The sequence below is a fragment of the Mesocricetus auratus genome, unplaced genomic scaffold, assembly GCF_017639785.1.
Source record: "Mesocricetus auratus isolate SY011 unplaced genomic scaffold, BCM_Maur_2.0 Super-Scaffold_100691, whole genome shotgun sequence".
Classification (NCBI taxonomy): Eukaryota; Metazoa; Chordata; class Mammalia; order Rodentia; family Cricetidae; genus Mesocricetus; species Mesocricetus auratus.
Window position 1 is genome coordinate 45892588 of NW_024429267.1, and position 15600 is coordinate 45908187.

Sequence of the window (15600 nt, forward strand, 5' to 3'; positions counted from 1 at the left end):
TAATCAATAAAACAAATAGAAAATGGTTTGGTAGTTCCTCAAAGAGTTAGATATAAACTTACTACTATATCCAGCAATTCTGTTCTTGGGTACATATGCAAAGAATTAGAAAAAGGTGTCCAAGAATAAAAACTAGTACACAAGTTGTTTTATTCACAATAGTCAAGAGGGAGAGATAGCAGAGATAACAAATACACATAAATTGATGAATGATAAAATGATATAAATCTGCCTAATATTCAGCTATAGAGCTGGGCGTTGGTGGCCAAGCCTTTATTCCCAGCACTGGAGAGGCAGAGGCAGGTGAATATCTGTGAGTTCGAGGCCAGCCTGGTCTACAGAGTGAGTTCCAGGACAGCCTCCAAAGCAATACAGAGAAACCCTGTCTCGGGAAAAAAAAATCAGCTACAGAAAAGAATGAGGCAAGAATTAATGCTACGAGTTTTCTGATTCAAAGGAAATGTAAAGAATAGGCAAATTCAGAGACAAAAATTAATGGCAAGCTAGACCCTAGAAGAAGGGAGCATGAGGGAGGGAAGAGGTAATTAAAACTTTGGAGGGCCAAGAATTCAGCACAGTGTGCCTGTCTAGCATGCACAAGGCAGGCCCTGTGTTCAATCCGAAGCATGTCAAAAAGACATGGTAGCATGTGCATGCAACACCAGCAACTGAGAGGTAGAAGTAGGAGGATCTGGAGTTCAAGGTTATTCATGGTTACATAACAAGTTTGAGGCCAGATTGGACTGTGTAAGACTCCATTTGTTATTGTTTTTAAGATAGGGTCAAATTACATATGTAGCTCTGGCTGTCCTGGAACTCATTCTGTAGACCAAGCTGACGTCTAACTCAGAAAGATCTGACTCCTAAGTGCAGGGATTAAAGGCAAGTGCCATCACTCCCAGCTAGACTCTGTCCTTAAAATAAAAAGTTTAGATACAAGGATATAGTTCAATAGTAGAACACTTGCTTAGCAAAGTTTAAGTTTTATGTTTCTCACCAGCAAACCCTGGCTCTACCTATTAGGTGGGCGGGATGGGGTGGAGGTTCTGGAACTAGATAGTTTGTGATCTTGCCTTAGTCTCCAACTCTGATTTTATTTCTGTTGCTGTGACAAATGCCCAGACAAAAAGCAACACAGAGGAGGAAAAAAGGGTTTATTTTGCTTACAATTCCAAGGTACAGACCATTATTTCAAGGAGGTTTAGGTAGTAACTCAAGAAGCTAGTCATGCTATATTCAGTTAAAAGCAAAGATAATAAATACAGCCTTGCTTGCTTATCAGCTAGTTTTCTCATCTCTTATACTGTCCAAAACTCCCTGCCAGTTGGGCATGGTGACACATGCCTCCTAGCACTCAGGAGGCAGAGGCAAGTGGATCTCTGAGTTTGAAGTCAAGTCTGGTCTATAGTTTGAGTTCCAGAACAGCCAGAGCAGTTACACAGAGAAACCCTGTCTTGGGAAAACAAACACAAAACAAATTGAGTTAGACAAAGGAAGAAAGCTATTAAACAGCACTCCTCCATGGCCTGCATTTCAGTTTTTACCTCCAAGTTCCTGCCTTGAATTTCTGCCCTATCATCCCTTCACAGTGGACCATAGCTATAAGATGACAAATCTGTCTCAGCTATGGTCTCTATTGCCATGAAGAAACACCATGACCATGGCAACTCTTTTTTTTTTTTAAGATTTATTTATTTTACATGTATGAGTGCTCTATCTGTATATACAACTTATGTGAGAAACGGGCACAAGATCTCATTACAGATGGTTATGAGCTACCACGTGGTTGCTGGGAACTGAACTCAGGACTTCTAGAAGAGCAACCAGTGCTCTTAACCTCTGAGCCATCTCTCCAGCCCCCGCATGGCAACTCTTATTTACATTTAATGGGACTAGCTTGCAGTTCAGAGGTTTAGTCCATTATCACCATGGTGGGTGACATGCAGGGAGACATGGTGCCAGAGAAGGAGCTCAGAGTTCTACATCTTGATCCTCGGGCAACAGAAAGTGAATTATGTCCCAAAATGGGTGTAGCTTGAGCATAAGATGGATACCTCTCAGCCCACACCCACAGTGACAGTGACACACTTCCTTCAACAAAGTCACACCTCCTAATAGTGTCACTCCCTAGGGGGGCCATTTTCTTTCAAACCACCACACACACCCTTTCCTCCCTAAATTGCTTAGTCATGGTCTTTTATCACAGCAATAAAAAGCACACACACACACACACACACACACACACACACACACACACACACGATGACCCATGTTTTATAAACCTTATACTTTTTTGTAAATTTTTTTTTTGGTGTGTAATTTTTTTGGTTTTGTTTTGTTTTTAAATTCTTCTCCCCTACCTCCAGTCTCTCCCTGACATCTTCCTTCTCCTTGTGTAGCTATTTTTGAAACAAGGTCTCACTGTGTCTGGCTTGGAACTCATTTTGTAGACCAGGTTGGCCTTTCTATCTCCCAAATGCTGCTGCTGGGATTAAAGGTATACATCACCATGAATAGGCAAGGAAGCTCTATAAAGACCTGTTCCTGTGCCAGATTTTGCAAACACTTATTTGCCAATTGCAATTTCCTTCCTCCTTTTTTTTTTTTTTTTTTTTTTGGTTTTCCCGAGACAGGGTTTCTCTGTATAGCTTTGGAGCCTGTCCTGGAACTTGCTCTGTAGACCAGGCTGGCCTTGAACTCAGGAGAGATATGCCTGCCTCCCCCACCCCAGTGCTGAGAGTTAAAGGTGTGGGCCACCACCACCTGGCATTTATTTTAAACTATTAGCAATAAAAACAGGAAATTACATTTCAGACTCATTGCAATAACACCTCCAATAAGAAGTATGGCTTAGGGCTGGAGAGATGGCTCAGTGGTTAAGAGCACTGACTGAGCCGGGCGTTGGTGGCGCACGCCTTTATTCCCAGCACTCGGGAGGCAGAAGCAGGTGGATCTCTGTGAGTTCGAGGCCAGCCTGGTCTACAGAGCCGATTCCAGGACAGCCTCCAAAGCCACATAGAAACCCTGTCTCGAAAAACCAAAAAAAAAAAAAAAAAAAAAAAAGCACTGACAGTTCTTCCAGAGGTACCGAGTTCAATTCCCGGCAACCACATGGTGGCTCACAACCACCTTGAATGAGATCTGGAGCCCTCTGCCAGCATGCGATGCAGGCAGAAGACTGTATATGCAATAAACAAATAAAATATTAAAAAAAACTTTCTAAAAAAAAGAAGTATGGCTTAAAATTTTCATAGGACACATACCTAGAGTTATGGAATGTTAATTTCTTTTCTTCTAAAGACCATTTTATTGAGTGCAATGCAAGGAAACAGTGGGTAGGTGGTAACTAGAACACTGCCTCTGGAATGCTTATTTCTAAAACAGTCTTTAGTACTTACTCGTTTGCAGTACCAAAAATCTGGGCTTGGTACATACTCAAGAGTGACCTCTTTGTCATGGATCATTAGAGTTCCCTGTAAAAAGAAAAACAGAAGCCATTAACTACAACCCCTAGAGTAACAGAGACAGGAAGACACAGATGGCCTTTCCAGTTCCCAAGCTGAAACATTTTATGGGAAGAATATTCACCAATACATGAGATGGCTGTTTTAAGCCACAGATTTGGGACAGCGTGGCAAAGCAAGTTTAGGGAAATGGGTGGGAGAAGGTAAACTTGTCTTCAGCATTAGGTCCAACAGGATGGGGTACTGTCCTTGGGCAGGCTATGCCCAGTTACTTCTCCAGATCTCGTAGAATACTCTCTTGAGTTCCATCAAGTGCCTATCCCTTGCTCCCAAACACTATTAATATTAAGCACAGAGGCAAAGGTTCTCTTTCAATTACCTTCTTTTCTATGGCTAACGCATCTCCTTGGAGAGGTAATAATAATCTCTTAACTTTGATATCTACAGTATTTCTTTGGAATACTGGCTGTACAGCAAAAGTACCAGAAGAAAGAAGTACAACACCAAAGACAGGAAGAAAGGAGGAAGGTGAAAGTTTCACAGATTATATTCGTATAGCAGCAAACTGTGAATAGCCAGTAGCAGCAACACCTGTGGTGGTGGCGGCGGCGGCAGCAGCATCACCATTCAGATTTGGAGCCTACAGAGTGATCCAACCCTAAGTCTGAGGAGCAACAATTGGCAAATAAGTCTTTGCAAATCTGGCACAGGAACAGGTGGGACAAGGGGTCTCAACAGTCTCTATAGAACTTCCTTCCTATTTTGGATAAGTCACATGTCCACTTCACATTAAGAGTTTTTAATAGACACAAGCCAGCAGATATAATGGAACAGAAGGGGGAAAGTGTCTCTGCTTGCTGAGAAGGGACCCTCACCCACACTGGTAAGTGAACTAACCGAAGATGCGACTCTGGAACTAGCCCCTGCGCTGTGTTCATTCTCCGCCCTCTAGGGTCCTCTGTGTCTCCTCAGACAGGGCTCTGAATTATACAAGTCATTTCCTTGCAAATGGACCTCAGTTTCTTGCTTGAATCCATACATCTGTCAAATAATGCTTTACCTCTCTGCTTTTCACACCGAAAGAGTCAAGAGAAATACATAGAATAAGATTATTGTCTCATTAAGGAAAACTGCCCATCTAACCGGGTCTTAGCATGTAGTTTCTGACAAACTGCTTCAGTATTGCTCTAAAAGCTGAAGAACATACTGATAAAAATTGCTAACATTTACTGAGCACATACTTAGAGCCAGGAACTGGTAAGCTTATTATGTTGCTTAATCCCTAAATGATCCAATGAAGCAATACTTTTACTTTACAGATAAGGAACCACTTCTAGGGAGGCTAGATGATCAGTTGGTAAATGCCAGCATAGGATTTATTTAGATCTATAGAGAAGGACCTCTTGGCTCATTTATGCACCAATTTGTGCTTGGCATTAGGAACTGGTAATCTATTCTCAGGAGTCAATCAGGAAAGAGATCTGTATGAAGGGAGACTCAGGATCCAACATCTCTGTTATGCTCTATCCATGCAGGAAAACTGGTAAATGTAACACCTTTACAAATCAGAAGACAGTGAATCTCATCTGGGAGAGCATGGACTCTCCCAAAACTCAGGAAGTAGAGGCAGGAGAATTATTAGTTCAAAACCAGCACTGCCTACACAGCACATTCCAGGATAGCCAAGACTACTCAGTGAGACCCTGCCTGCCACTTCCCCCACAAAAGATTAATATATAAACAATAAACAAAAACACAAAATCAAGCTGGCACTCTAGCTCAGTTTGTAAGGCGCTTACTACCATCATGCCTGACAAAGTGAGCTCCATGCACAGAGCCCACGCTGCAGTAGAGGACCGCCGCCTACAAGCTGTCCTCTCACCTCTAATGCGTGCCATGGCACGCTACACGCTAATATACCGTCCTCTCTCTTCCCAAGACACTTTCTTTGGGTAGTCCTGGATGTCCTGGAGCTCATTTTGAAGATTAGGCTACCCCTGAACTCATAGAGACCTGCCTGCCTCTGGGATTAAAGGCCTGTACTATCACAGGCCTTTAAATAAATATAAAAAACAAAAACTAAAAAATGCTAACACCAGGTGATGATGGTGCATGCCTTTAATGCCAGCACTCAGGAGACAGAGGCAGTGGATTTGAGAGTTTCAAGCCAGCCTTATCTACAGAGCAAGTTCCAGGATGGCCAGAGCTACACAGAGAAACCCTGTCTCAGAAAGCAAAACAACAACAAAAACCCAAACAAACAAAAAGAGGAAAAGACAAAGAAAAGCTAAAACAATGTGAACTCTGGAGCAGATTCTCTACATTTGAATCTTGCCTACATTTTATGACCCTCAGAAGGTCAACACCTATTTTTCAGCTTCTTCATTTGTAAAGTGGGATTAACGATTCTTTTGTTTGTTTGTTTGTTTTTAGTTTTCCAAGACAGAGTTTCACTATGTAGCCCTGGTTATCCTTGAACTCAGAGATCCATCTGCCTCTGCCTCCCGAGTGCTAGGATTAAATGTATGTACCACCATTGCCTGGACAGGGATTAACAATTCTTAAATCATAGGGTAAATGTAAAGGTTATTTTAATTAGTTCATGTAAAAAGCTTATTATGGATTAAAGTGAGGGTTGAAATAAACGTTGATTACTTTGAACACAAAATTCTCAAAACAGGACTACTATCAGCAGGTGAAACTAGATGGGGTTAAATACTCACCTACTTCACATTCCTCGTTTGTCAAGTAGAACTTTCCACAACCTATTTCAGTCTCAGAGACAAGGTCTCTCTAGTCCTGGCTAGACTCAGGTTGGCCTCAAACTCAGAGATCCACAAGACTCTGCCTCTCCATTGTTGGAATTAGATCCCTCTCACTATTCCCAGCCAGAATCTGTATCTGATAACATTTTGTGTTAGTTGTGGTCCAGCTCCTAAGAGACCACACCAAATCTTACGCTTTTTGTTATAGGCACCAAACAACTAGCTAATATAGCTTAATAAGTTCTTGCTGCATAGATGTCTAAATAGAATCATCCAGAGAGGCCCAGAATGTTTGGCATACAATACTCCTGGAGGGAGGTATTGCTTTCAGAGTACACATCTATGTACTCAACCCCCAAAACATGAGGTTTGCCATTTGAACAGTAAACAATAGCCATCAGGTAAAGTACTACTGTGAATTTGTATATTCTGAATTTACCACTTAGAAGTATCTATAGATTTTAGACATTTCTAGGTCAAGGGATACTTTTTGTAATTCTCAAAAGACAAATACACTGAGCCCGGCGTTGGTGGCGCACGCCTTTAATCCCAGCACTCGGGAGGCAGAGGCAGGCGGATCTCTGTGAGTTTGAGCCCAGCCTGGTCTACAGAGTGAGTTCCAGGACAGCCTCCAAAGCCACAGAGAAACCCTGTCTCGAAAAAAAACCAAAAACCAAAAAAAGAAAAAAAAGAAAAGAAAAATACACTGTTCCAGTAGCTTCAATGGATAATTTTTTTAATCACAAGAATGAACTCCTAGTCTATCCTAGCTAGGAGTCCTCACAGGTATGCCAACTTTGAGATTATCTCATGTGTTTCCAAAATGGTCTGTCTTCTTTCTCTTTGAAGACATGGTCTTACTTTGCAGTTCCAGCCACCTAGGACTCACAGAAATCATCCTACCTTTGCCTTCTGAGTGCTGGAAATAAAGGCACCCAACTTAGTTTTCATTTTGTGTAAACTTCCAGCAGTTCTTGCTCAAGCAGCCTTTCTATTTTTTCCCATATCTGCCCACCTACCTACCTGCCTGCCTACCTGCCTTCCTGCCTACCTTCCTATCTACCTACTGCCCAGCAACCAAAGTACATTTTAAAGAGTTTTAATGAGAAGCTGCAAAAAGGCATACATGCCTCTGCCTGAGAATGGTAAAGCAAAAACTCACTCTCTACTGCATGATACTGAAATAGAGCGAATTCTGAGTCTGAAGGCTACTGAATGCAAGCATCTACATCTATGGTTTTTTTTCACTAGCTACTCTTAAGAGAAAGCCTGTGAAGACTTGTGTTGACTCTAGATATGTCCCACTTTCTAGTAACCAAGCCTCAAGAATTCTTAAGCTACTGGGAAGTACAAGACTACTGCCAACACAAGTTTAGACACAATTATACTTGACACTGAGATTATGATTGCTGTGTAACACAAGGAATTTCCATTAAACATTAAAGTACACAGAGAAAAGTTCATAAGTAGAAGAAAATATGTAAGGTTTTTTTTGTTTGTTTGTTTTTTTGAGACAGGGTTTCTCTGTATTGTTTTGGAGGCTGTCCTGGAACTCGCTCTGTAGACCAGGCTGGCCTCGAACTCACAGAGATCCGCCTGCATCTGCCTCCCGAGTTCAATATGTAAGTTTTATGATTGTAACTCACACTGAAAATCACAATCCCTTTGCTGATTGTTCTTGCAAACAGGATGAGAATGAGGTCACTAAAGGCTGAGAACTAGCACTGTTGATCTGAAAGTGACCTTTATTTACAGAACAATACACTACAAAGGCATTCTTCATAACTATCAACTCCATATCACTCAATTTTCCTGAGTAGACTGTATATAAAACCTAGTCAAATGGAATAGCCTACCCAAGATTACAGAGTCAGTCAGCAATATATACAGTCTGAAAGTCAGATTTTCTTTTAAACTAGAATCAATTGCGCTTCATGACACTTGCTACACTAATGAGAAAATTTCTGATGAGGAGATGCCTAAGATAAAGATTAAAGAAATCCACAGGCAACAGACCCAGAGCTAGTTTACAGAGACTATCATAAAAGGCTTGCTTCTTCCGCTGTTATTCTTCTTCTTTTTTTTTTTTTGTTGTTTTTCGAGACAGGGTTTCTCTGTGGCTTTGGAGGCTTTCCTGGAACTCGCTCTGTAGACCAGGCTGGCCTCGAACTCACAGAGATCCGCCTGCCTCTGCCTCCCGAGTGCTGGGATTAAAGGCGTGCGCCACCAACGCCCGGCCTGTTATTCTTCTTTTAAGATTCATTATTATTGTGTATTATGCCCGTGAATATGAGTGCAGAGACCCAGAGGAGGCTAGAGGCTGGACCCTCCTTGGAACTGCATTCACAAGCAGTTGCCAGCCACCTGGTGTTGGATGCTAGGAACTAAATTTGGGTTTTCTGCAAGAATAGTATATAATCTTAGCTGTTGGACCACCTCTCTGACCTGTTGTTGACGTAGTTTAAAGACAGAGTTTAACTACATAGCTCATATTAGCCCAAAACTTATGATCTTGCCTCAGGTTCCTGAGAACTGGGATTACAGGGATATGCTCGTTATCTCTTGCTTTTGGAAAGCACTGCTGGTCCCCAAAACTAGCTCTCTCAAGATGATTGCTCTGCTTTTAAAGCTTCTACAATTACTATATTAGGTGTTTCGCTGTGAAGTAAATGGTTGCTATCAAGTGGCTGCTACTAGCACATTCAAGTATCATAAAAATAATAGCTATTTATTTATTGATTGTCAAGTAGCCAGGCTGATCCACCTCCTTTTCTAAGTGCTAAGATTATATGCATGTGTCACAGGCCTAGCTCCTATAACATCTTTTTAAAACAGACATATTGGAGTTGAGACCATATATGACTTAGTGGCAGGCAGATTGCTTGCCTGACATAAGCAAAGCCCTAGGTTCAATCCCTAGTACTGCAAAACAATCAAATATATGGCATCTCTTTGAGAATAAAAGCAGACTTTCTATAGAACTCCTTTGGGTCTAGCAGTCAAGTCCCCCCTCACCCCAACACACACATTTTTAATCCTAACACTCAGGGGGCAGGTTGAAGCCAGATTGCAAGTTTCAGGCAAAGCAGAGTTACAAAATGAGATCTGGGTGTAGGTATGTGTGTGTGCACGTGTGTATGTGTAATATCACATATAAGCAAGATATAGTGACACACACCTGTAATCCCAGCATTCAGAAGGCTGAGGAAAAAGGATCATTAGTTTAAGGCCAGCCTACATTACATTGTAAGAGCCTGTCATAAACAAAGGTACAAGCAAACAGAACAAAAGGAAAAGAGTAAGAAATGAAGTACAGAACAGAAATTCCGAGGGAAATACCAAAGACTGTCTTGTAGCACAATTCTCCAGTTTGGCTGCTCAGTCTTCTCTACCCTCTATGTTTAGACTTGTTTTTGACTGAACAAGATTTGTGATGTCCTTTGAGAATCCAAGTGACAAGGCCAAGAACCCAACTTCAGGTCCCAATTTATGGCTGAGGGACAAAATATTGCAATTTGAGTCACACTATCCCCCCATACCAAGTGCTGGGATTAAAGGCATGCACCACCACTGCCCAGCTCTATCTTTTTTTTTTTTTTTTTTTTTTTTTTTTTTGGTTTTTACGAGACAGGGTTTCTCTGTATTGTTTTGGAGGCTGTCGGTCCAGCCCGGCCTCGAACTCACAGAGATCCGCCTGCCTCTGCCTCCCGAGTGCTGGGATTAAAGGCGTGCACCACCACCGCCCGGCTCTCCCCCTTCTTTTTTATTGGGAGGGGGAGGGTAGTCTCATGTAGCACAGGCTAACCTTGAACTTACTACGGAAAGCTGGATTTGAAGTCCTGATCCTTCTGCCTTCACCTCAAGTACTATGATTATAAGTGTGTACCACTATGCCCTGCTTTATGCTTTAAAAAATTTTAATTTTTATGTGTATGGAGGTTTTGCTTGCACATCTGTTTGTCTGAAGAGTGTGTCAGACTTACTGGAACTGGAGTTACTGATGTTTGTAAGCCTCCATGTGAATGCCAGGTATCAAACATAGGTCCTCTAGAAGAGCAGCCAGTGTTCTTAACTGATAAGTCATCTCTCTAGTCCCTGCTCATGCCATCCATATATCCATCCATTTATTGAGACAGGGTTTCTCTGCGTAGCCCTGGCTGTCCTGCAATTCACTCTCTAGACCAGGCTACCTTGAATTCACAGAGATGTGCTTGTCTCTGTCTCACAAGTGCTAGCATTAAAGGTGTACTCCATCAAGCTTGACTTAGTTGTGTTTTTTAAAGCAAGATGACAACTGTTTTCTAGAGCCCTGTTCTAGCAGGCTTTCTCTCGGGCCACCAACCAGCTCCCAAATCATGACATGGGAGACCTAATGTTAGTTATCAATGTTCGGCCTTAGTGTTGGCTCTTTTCTTGCTAACTCTTATAACTTAATTTAACCTGTTTCTCCTCGTCTATATTTGCCTTTAGGATTTTTACCTTTCATTTTTCTATGTCCTACTTTCATGGATTCCTCCATGTCTGGCTGCCTGGTTGGCCAGCCCCAGGTGTCTCCCTTTTTCTTCCTCATTCTTTCTTTCTCCCTCTCTATTCTCCCTGTCCCTTCCGCATCCTGCCTATCCCTATACTGTCTAGCTATTGGCCAATCACTTTTTATTAGACCAATCAGGTTCCCTAGATAGGCAAAGCAGCAGCACTTTTTTGGGGGGGGGGGCGGAAGGTTCGAGACAGGGTTTCTCTGTGGCTTTGGAGGCTGTCCTGGAACTAGCTCTTATAGACCAGGCTGGCCTTGAACTCACAGAGATCCACCTGCCTCTGCCTCCCGAGTGCTGGAATTAAAGGTGTGCAGCCATCAACGCCCAGCTTGCAGCACATCTTTATATCATTAAATACACGCAGCATAAACAAATGTATCAAACCTTTATATAGTTAAAGTAATATTCCACAACACCCTACTCAGACAGTCAAAATTAACCAAGGGGTTAAGATTAATTTGGCTCCAGGAAAATAATACATAAGGAATTATTTATTTAGGCAGTGTCTAGCACTGAGAACATAGTCTACCCACTTAATTACCATTCTCAACCTTTTTTTTTTAATGTGTGTGATTTTCACGTTTAAAAATTTTTGGGACACATTATTTATGTGGGAGAGGGTGACATGCCATACCATGCATACATGTAGGTCGGAGGACACCTGGTAGAAGTTTATTTTCCCCCTCTATCATGTAGACTCTGGTAATCAAACTGAGTCACCTCACTTACCTTTACTTACTTTTTATTATTTTTTTAGACAGGCTAGTCTCAAAGTTGCTATGTAGGTTATGATGGCCTTAACTCCTGATCCCCCAACTATTGACTGGGCTTACACACATGTTCTGCCACATATGCTTCCCGCTCATACCAATTACATTGTTTTTATTTTAAATATCCTATTTCTAAAAAAAAATCTTTTGTCATTACCAAAGAAAACTAATGATCTAGTCTTGGAGACAACTGCATTAACTTAGGTCTAAGAAGAATATATATGTCTATCAGATCAGCAAGTCTTTCCATTAAATTTTCATTTGTGGCAAAAACAGGTAAAATAGAAACAAGACAAATACAATAGCAGCTTCCCACCCTTATCCTTGGTTTCACTTACCACCTTCAGTTGCCTACAGTAAACCAGTTCAAAATATTAAACACAAATTCAAGATAAACAATTCCTCAATTTTAAATGACAGCTTTTAGTAGCATGTTAAAACTTTCCATTGTCCCACTCCATCAGATCTGAGACATACTCACACTGTACACACTGCATTGACCATTTAGTACTAGCATGTTATCAAGACACACTTAAGATTCTTGAGATGAAATACATTCAGGTAGTTCGGTGTAGAAAGATGTAGTATGTGGAAAGATGAGCTATCTCAGTATCACACTGCTAATTAACATTCCAGTAGTCCTTATTTTGTTAATAATGGATACAAATACTTAACAAGTAATGTTTACAATTTGAATATACTAAAGAGCTGTTAAGCTGTTGTTGCTGGATTTTCTTTTCGGGGTTTTTCAAGACAGGGAATCTCTGTATAGCCCTGGCTGGCCTGGGACTCACAGAGTTCTGCCTGCCTCGACCTCCAAGTGCTGAGATTAAAAGACGTGTGCCACCACTGCCAGGCATAAAGTTCTATCTTTAATCAGATATGTTAAATATTTTAATTTAATAAGGAAAGAAAAACGCCTATGCTGTGGTTTCTACAGTCTTTATTTATTTATTTTTTTTGGTTTTTCGAGACAGGGTTTCCCTGTGGCTTTGGAGGCTGTCCTGGAACTCACTTGGTAGACCAGGCTGGTCTCGAACTCACAGTGACCCGCCTGCCTCTGCCTCCCGAGTGCTGGGATTAAAGGTGTGCGCCACCAACGCCTGGCTTCTACAGTCTTTAATAAGAATGAATCGTTTATCCATGAAATTATGAAGATGAGGAGTAAGTACATAGGTAAAATACCAAAAGGCATTAATTTGTATTATGTAGAAACAAAATACAGAAAAACAGTATACACAAGATTTTTCTGTGGCTTCAGGTACCTACCGAATGTGCTCTTTTTGGATAAATGAAAGCTACTGTGATCAAAACAGCCAAAGGAAGCTGAGCATCCCAGTGTATGCGTATAGAACAATCAGCCAGAAGTCTAAAGCTGAGGCAGGAAGGAGTGCTGCTGAAGCCAGGCATTTGAGACCAGTCTGGGCAACAATGGGAGACCCAGAACCCATAGCTTTTCAGTTTCTTTGTTTCTGAATATGAGCGCACACGTGCCACCGTATACATGTGGAAGTCAGAGGGAAACTTTGGGAGTTGGTTCATTCTTCCCCCCATATGGGTTCCAGGGATTAAATTCAGGTCATGAGGGTTGGCAGCAAGTGCCTTTACACAGTGAGTCATCTCTCACCCAACCAAGATGGTATTACTTTAACAATGTACATACTCACAAAACAACAACAAACCAGCCAAAGGTTTTACAGAAATTGAACCTAGCAGGCAGCTAAGGTATTTAGAAAGTTCCTTCACTAAAGACATATCACAAAAAAGAAAATGTATTAGATGTAGCTATGAACAGTCAGAACAACCTAAGAACCATGCCTAACAAAAAGAAAAAATCCTTGAAACTTGTTTGCATTAATCATGTACCTTTTTGCTTGTTTTTCAGGCAGAAGTCTCAGGAGACAGTCCTAGCTGTTTGACCACTCACTGTGCAGAACAGGTTAGCCTTGAACACACACAGATCAACCTGCCTCAGGTCCTCATGTTCCTGTGGCAAGCATCTTAACCAGCTGAGCTACCTCCCCCAGCCCAAAGGTATTTGAATGGGCCTGGGTATGTATTTCAGTGATGGAGAACCTGCCTAGCATGTGCAAGGCCCTGGTTCAATCCCCAGTATGTAGGGAAAGGATGCAGATAAGGTATCTTTTTGGTACAAAACCTACCAAAATTTCTAAGATGTTAAATGATAGTAAAGCTGAAATTTTCCAATAAAATATTGTGAAAAGGAATCTATTAAATGGAGAACTTTAAACAATATAATGAAGCAGCTATCTATCTGGATTTTCTGATGCAGGTTCAATATTGTGTTCAGTCCTATTGAATGACTATGTCAGGCATCATAAACCAATTAGAAGCTTATAGGAAGACAGTCAAAATACAATTTACAAATAATTTACATTGTACCTTCCAGGAGATTTTGATTCAATGTTCTATGTTTCTTCTGTGGGGCAACTTTTTTTTTTTTTTTTTTTTTTTGGTTTTTACGAGACAGGGTTTCTCTGTATTGTTTTGGAGGCTATCGGTCCAGCCCGGCCTCGAACTCACAGAGATCCGCCTGCCTCTGCCTCCCGAGTGCTGGGATTAAAGGCGTGCGCCACCACCGCCCGGCTCTGTGGGGCAACTTTTAGAAATGTACTCTTATTTATTTGTTTATTTATATTTGTTTTTTTGAGGTTTCTCTGTGGCTTTGGAGCCTGTCCTGTAACTTGCTCTATAGACCAGGCTGGCCTGGAATTCACAGAGATCTGCCTGCCTCTGCCTCCCAAGTGCTAGGATTAAAGGCGTGGACGTGCGTGTATGTGTGTTTGTGTGTGTGTGTGTTCCACAGCAGCCACAGTGTGCACATGTTCTTCAGAGGACTCACAACTTGAAGGAGTCAGTTCTCTCCTTCTACCAGGTGGATTCTGGGAATCAAACTCTGGTCATCAGGCTTGACATCAAGGTCCTGTATGTCATGAACCATGTGGTCCAGCCTAAATTTTAGCAATTTGTTTGTTTGTTTAAGATAGGGTTTCTTTTCATAGCCCTGGCTGTCCTAGAAGTAGCACTGTAAACCAGGCTTGGTGGCCTCAAACTCTCAGAGATCCACCTGCCTCTGCTTCCTGAATGCTGGGATTAAGGTATGTGCCACCACTACCTGGTTGAAGATTGTATTTCATTGTGGGAGGACAACAGACGAGCATATTAGCATATACACTGTACAACTTCACTTGGGTAGAGGCAGTGGAAATCGAACCCAGGATCTAGCACATGGCAGGCATATACTTTATCATTACCAACCTATAATCCCAAACCTGTTCTATGATAGTCTGACGGCAAAGGAACAGAATAAAAAAAATCCTTTAATTACACTGGCAGTGAAAGAAACCAAACACAGGAGAATCTCTATGTCAACTATGTTGACAATTCCTCAGAAATAAAGTGCACTATGATGCTATGTAGTAATATGAATTCAAGTATTCCATCCTAGAGAGAGGTTCATTAAGACTTAGGGAAAAAGAAGACTTAAGGAGATGCTCAGAGTAAAAGCACTTGTCACTACATCCGATAACCTGTATTTAATTCTTGGAAGCCAATGGTAAAAGAGGAGAGATGACTCTTGAAAGTTGCTTCTGATCTCCATATCTATATACAGCATGTGCATGTTTGTACACTCACACAAAATAAATATTTAAAAAGACTCAATAAGCAAACAAAACTTCCAAGTCCCAGGAAGCAGTGAACAATTGCTGGAGAGAAGTTTCCTGAAAAGCCAAGCAGCCTGAAAGTTATACAGGAAGTTCTAGGGATGCAATTTTATGAGTGGTCACCCATTCTGAGGTGGGCTTTTAGGTGATGCAGTTGCCTTTTGAGTTGTCCATACCCTGTTAATTAAATCCTCACCCATATTCCTGTTAAATTATACCAATAAATTCACTGGGTTAATAAGCTAGACTTCGGTGGAACTGTTGCTTTGGTCTGTCAAATACATGTTTATTCATATTTCCCCGGCAAATGTCACACAGCAAATGTATGAATCTGGAGGAGGCTCAGAGACATATAAAACAAACCCTAAGACTGCAAGTAA

At 41.4% G+C, this 15600-nt stretch overlaps 1 protein-coding gene across 6 annotated transcripts in view; it reads right to left on the bottom strand.

The window, feature by feature from the left end:
- The window catches only part of Rbm6 (RNA binding motif protein 6), a 98123-nt gene that overhangs the window by 22268 nt on the left and 60255 nt on the right, over positions 1–15600 (bottom strand). For 5 of the 6 annotated variants that reach the window (XM_040739442.1, XM_040739440.1, XM_040739441.1 and 2 more), the window contains one exon: positions 3399–3473. In XM_040739442.1, coding sequence (XP_040595376.1) covers positions 3399–3473 — 75 coding nt within the window. Of the gene's footprint in view, positions 1–3398; positions 3474–4361; positions 5122–15600 lie in introns of those variants that run through there. The other variant, XM_040739445.1, reaches the window with a different exon arrangement.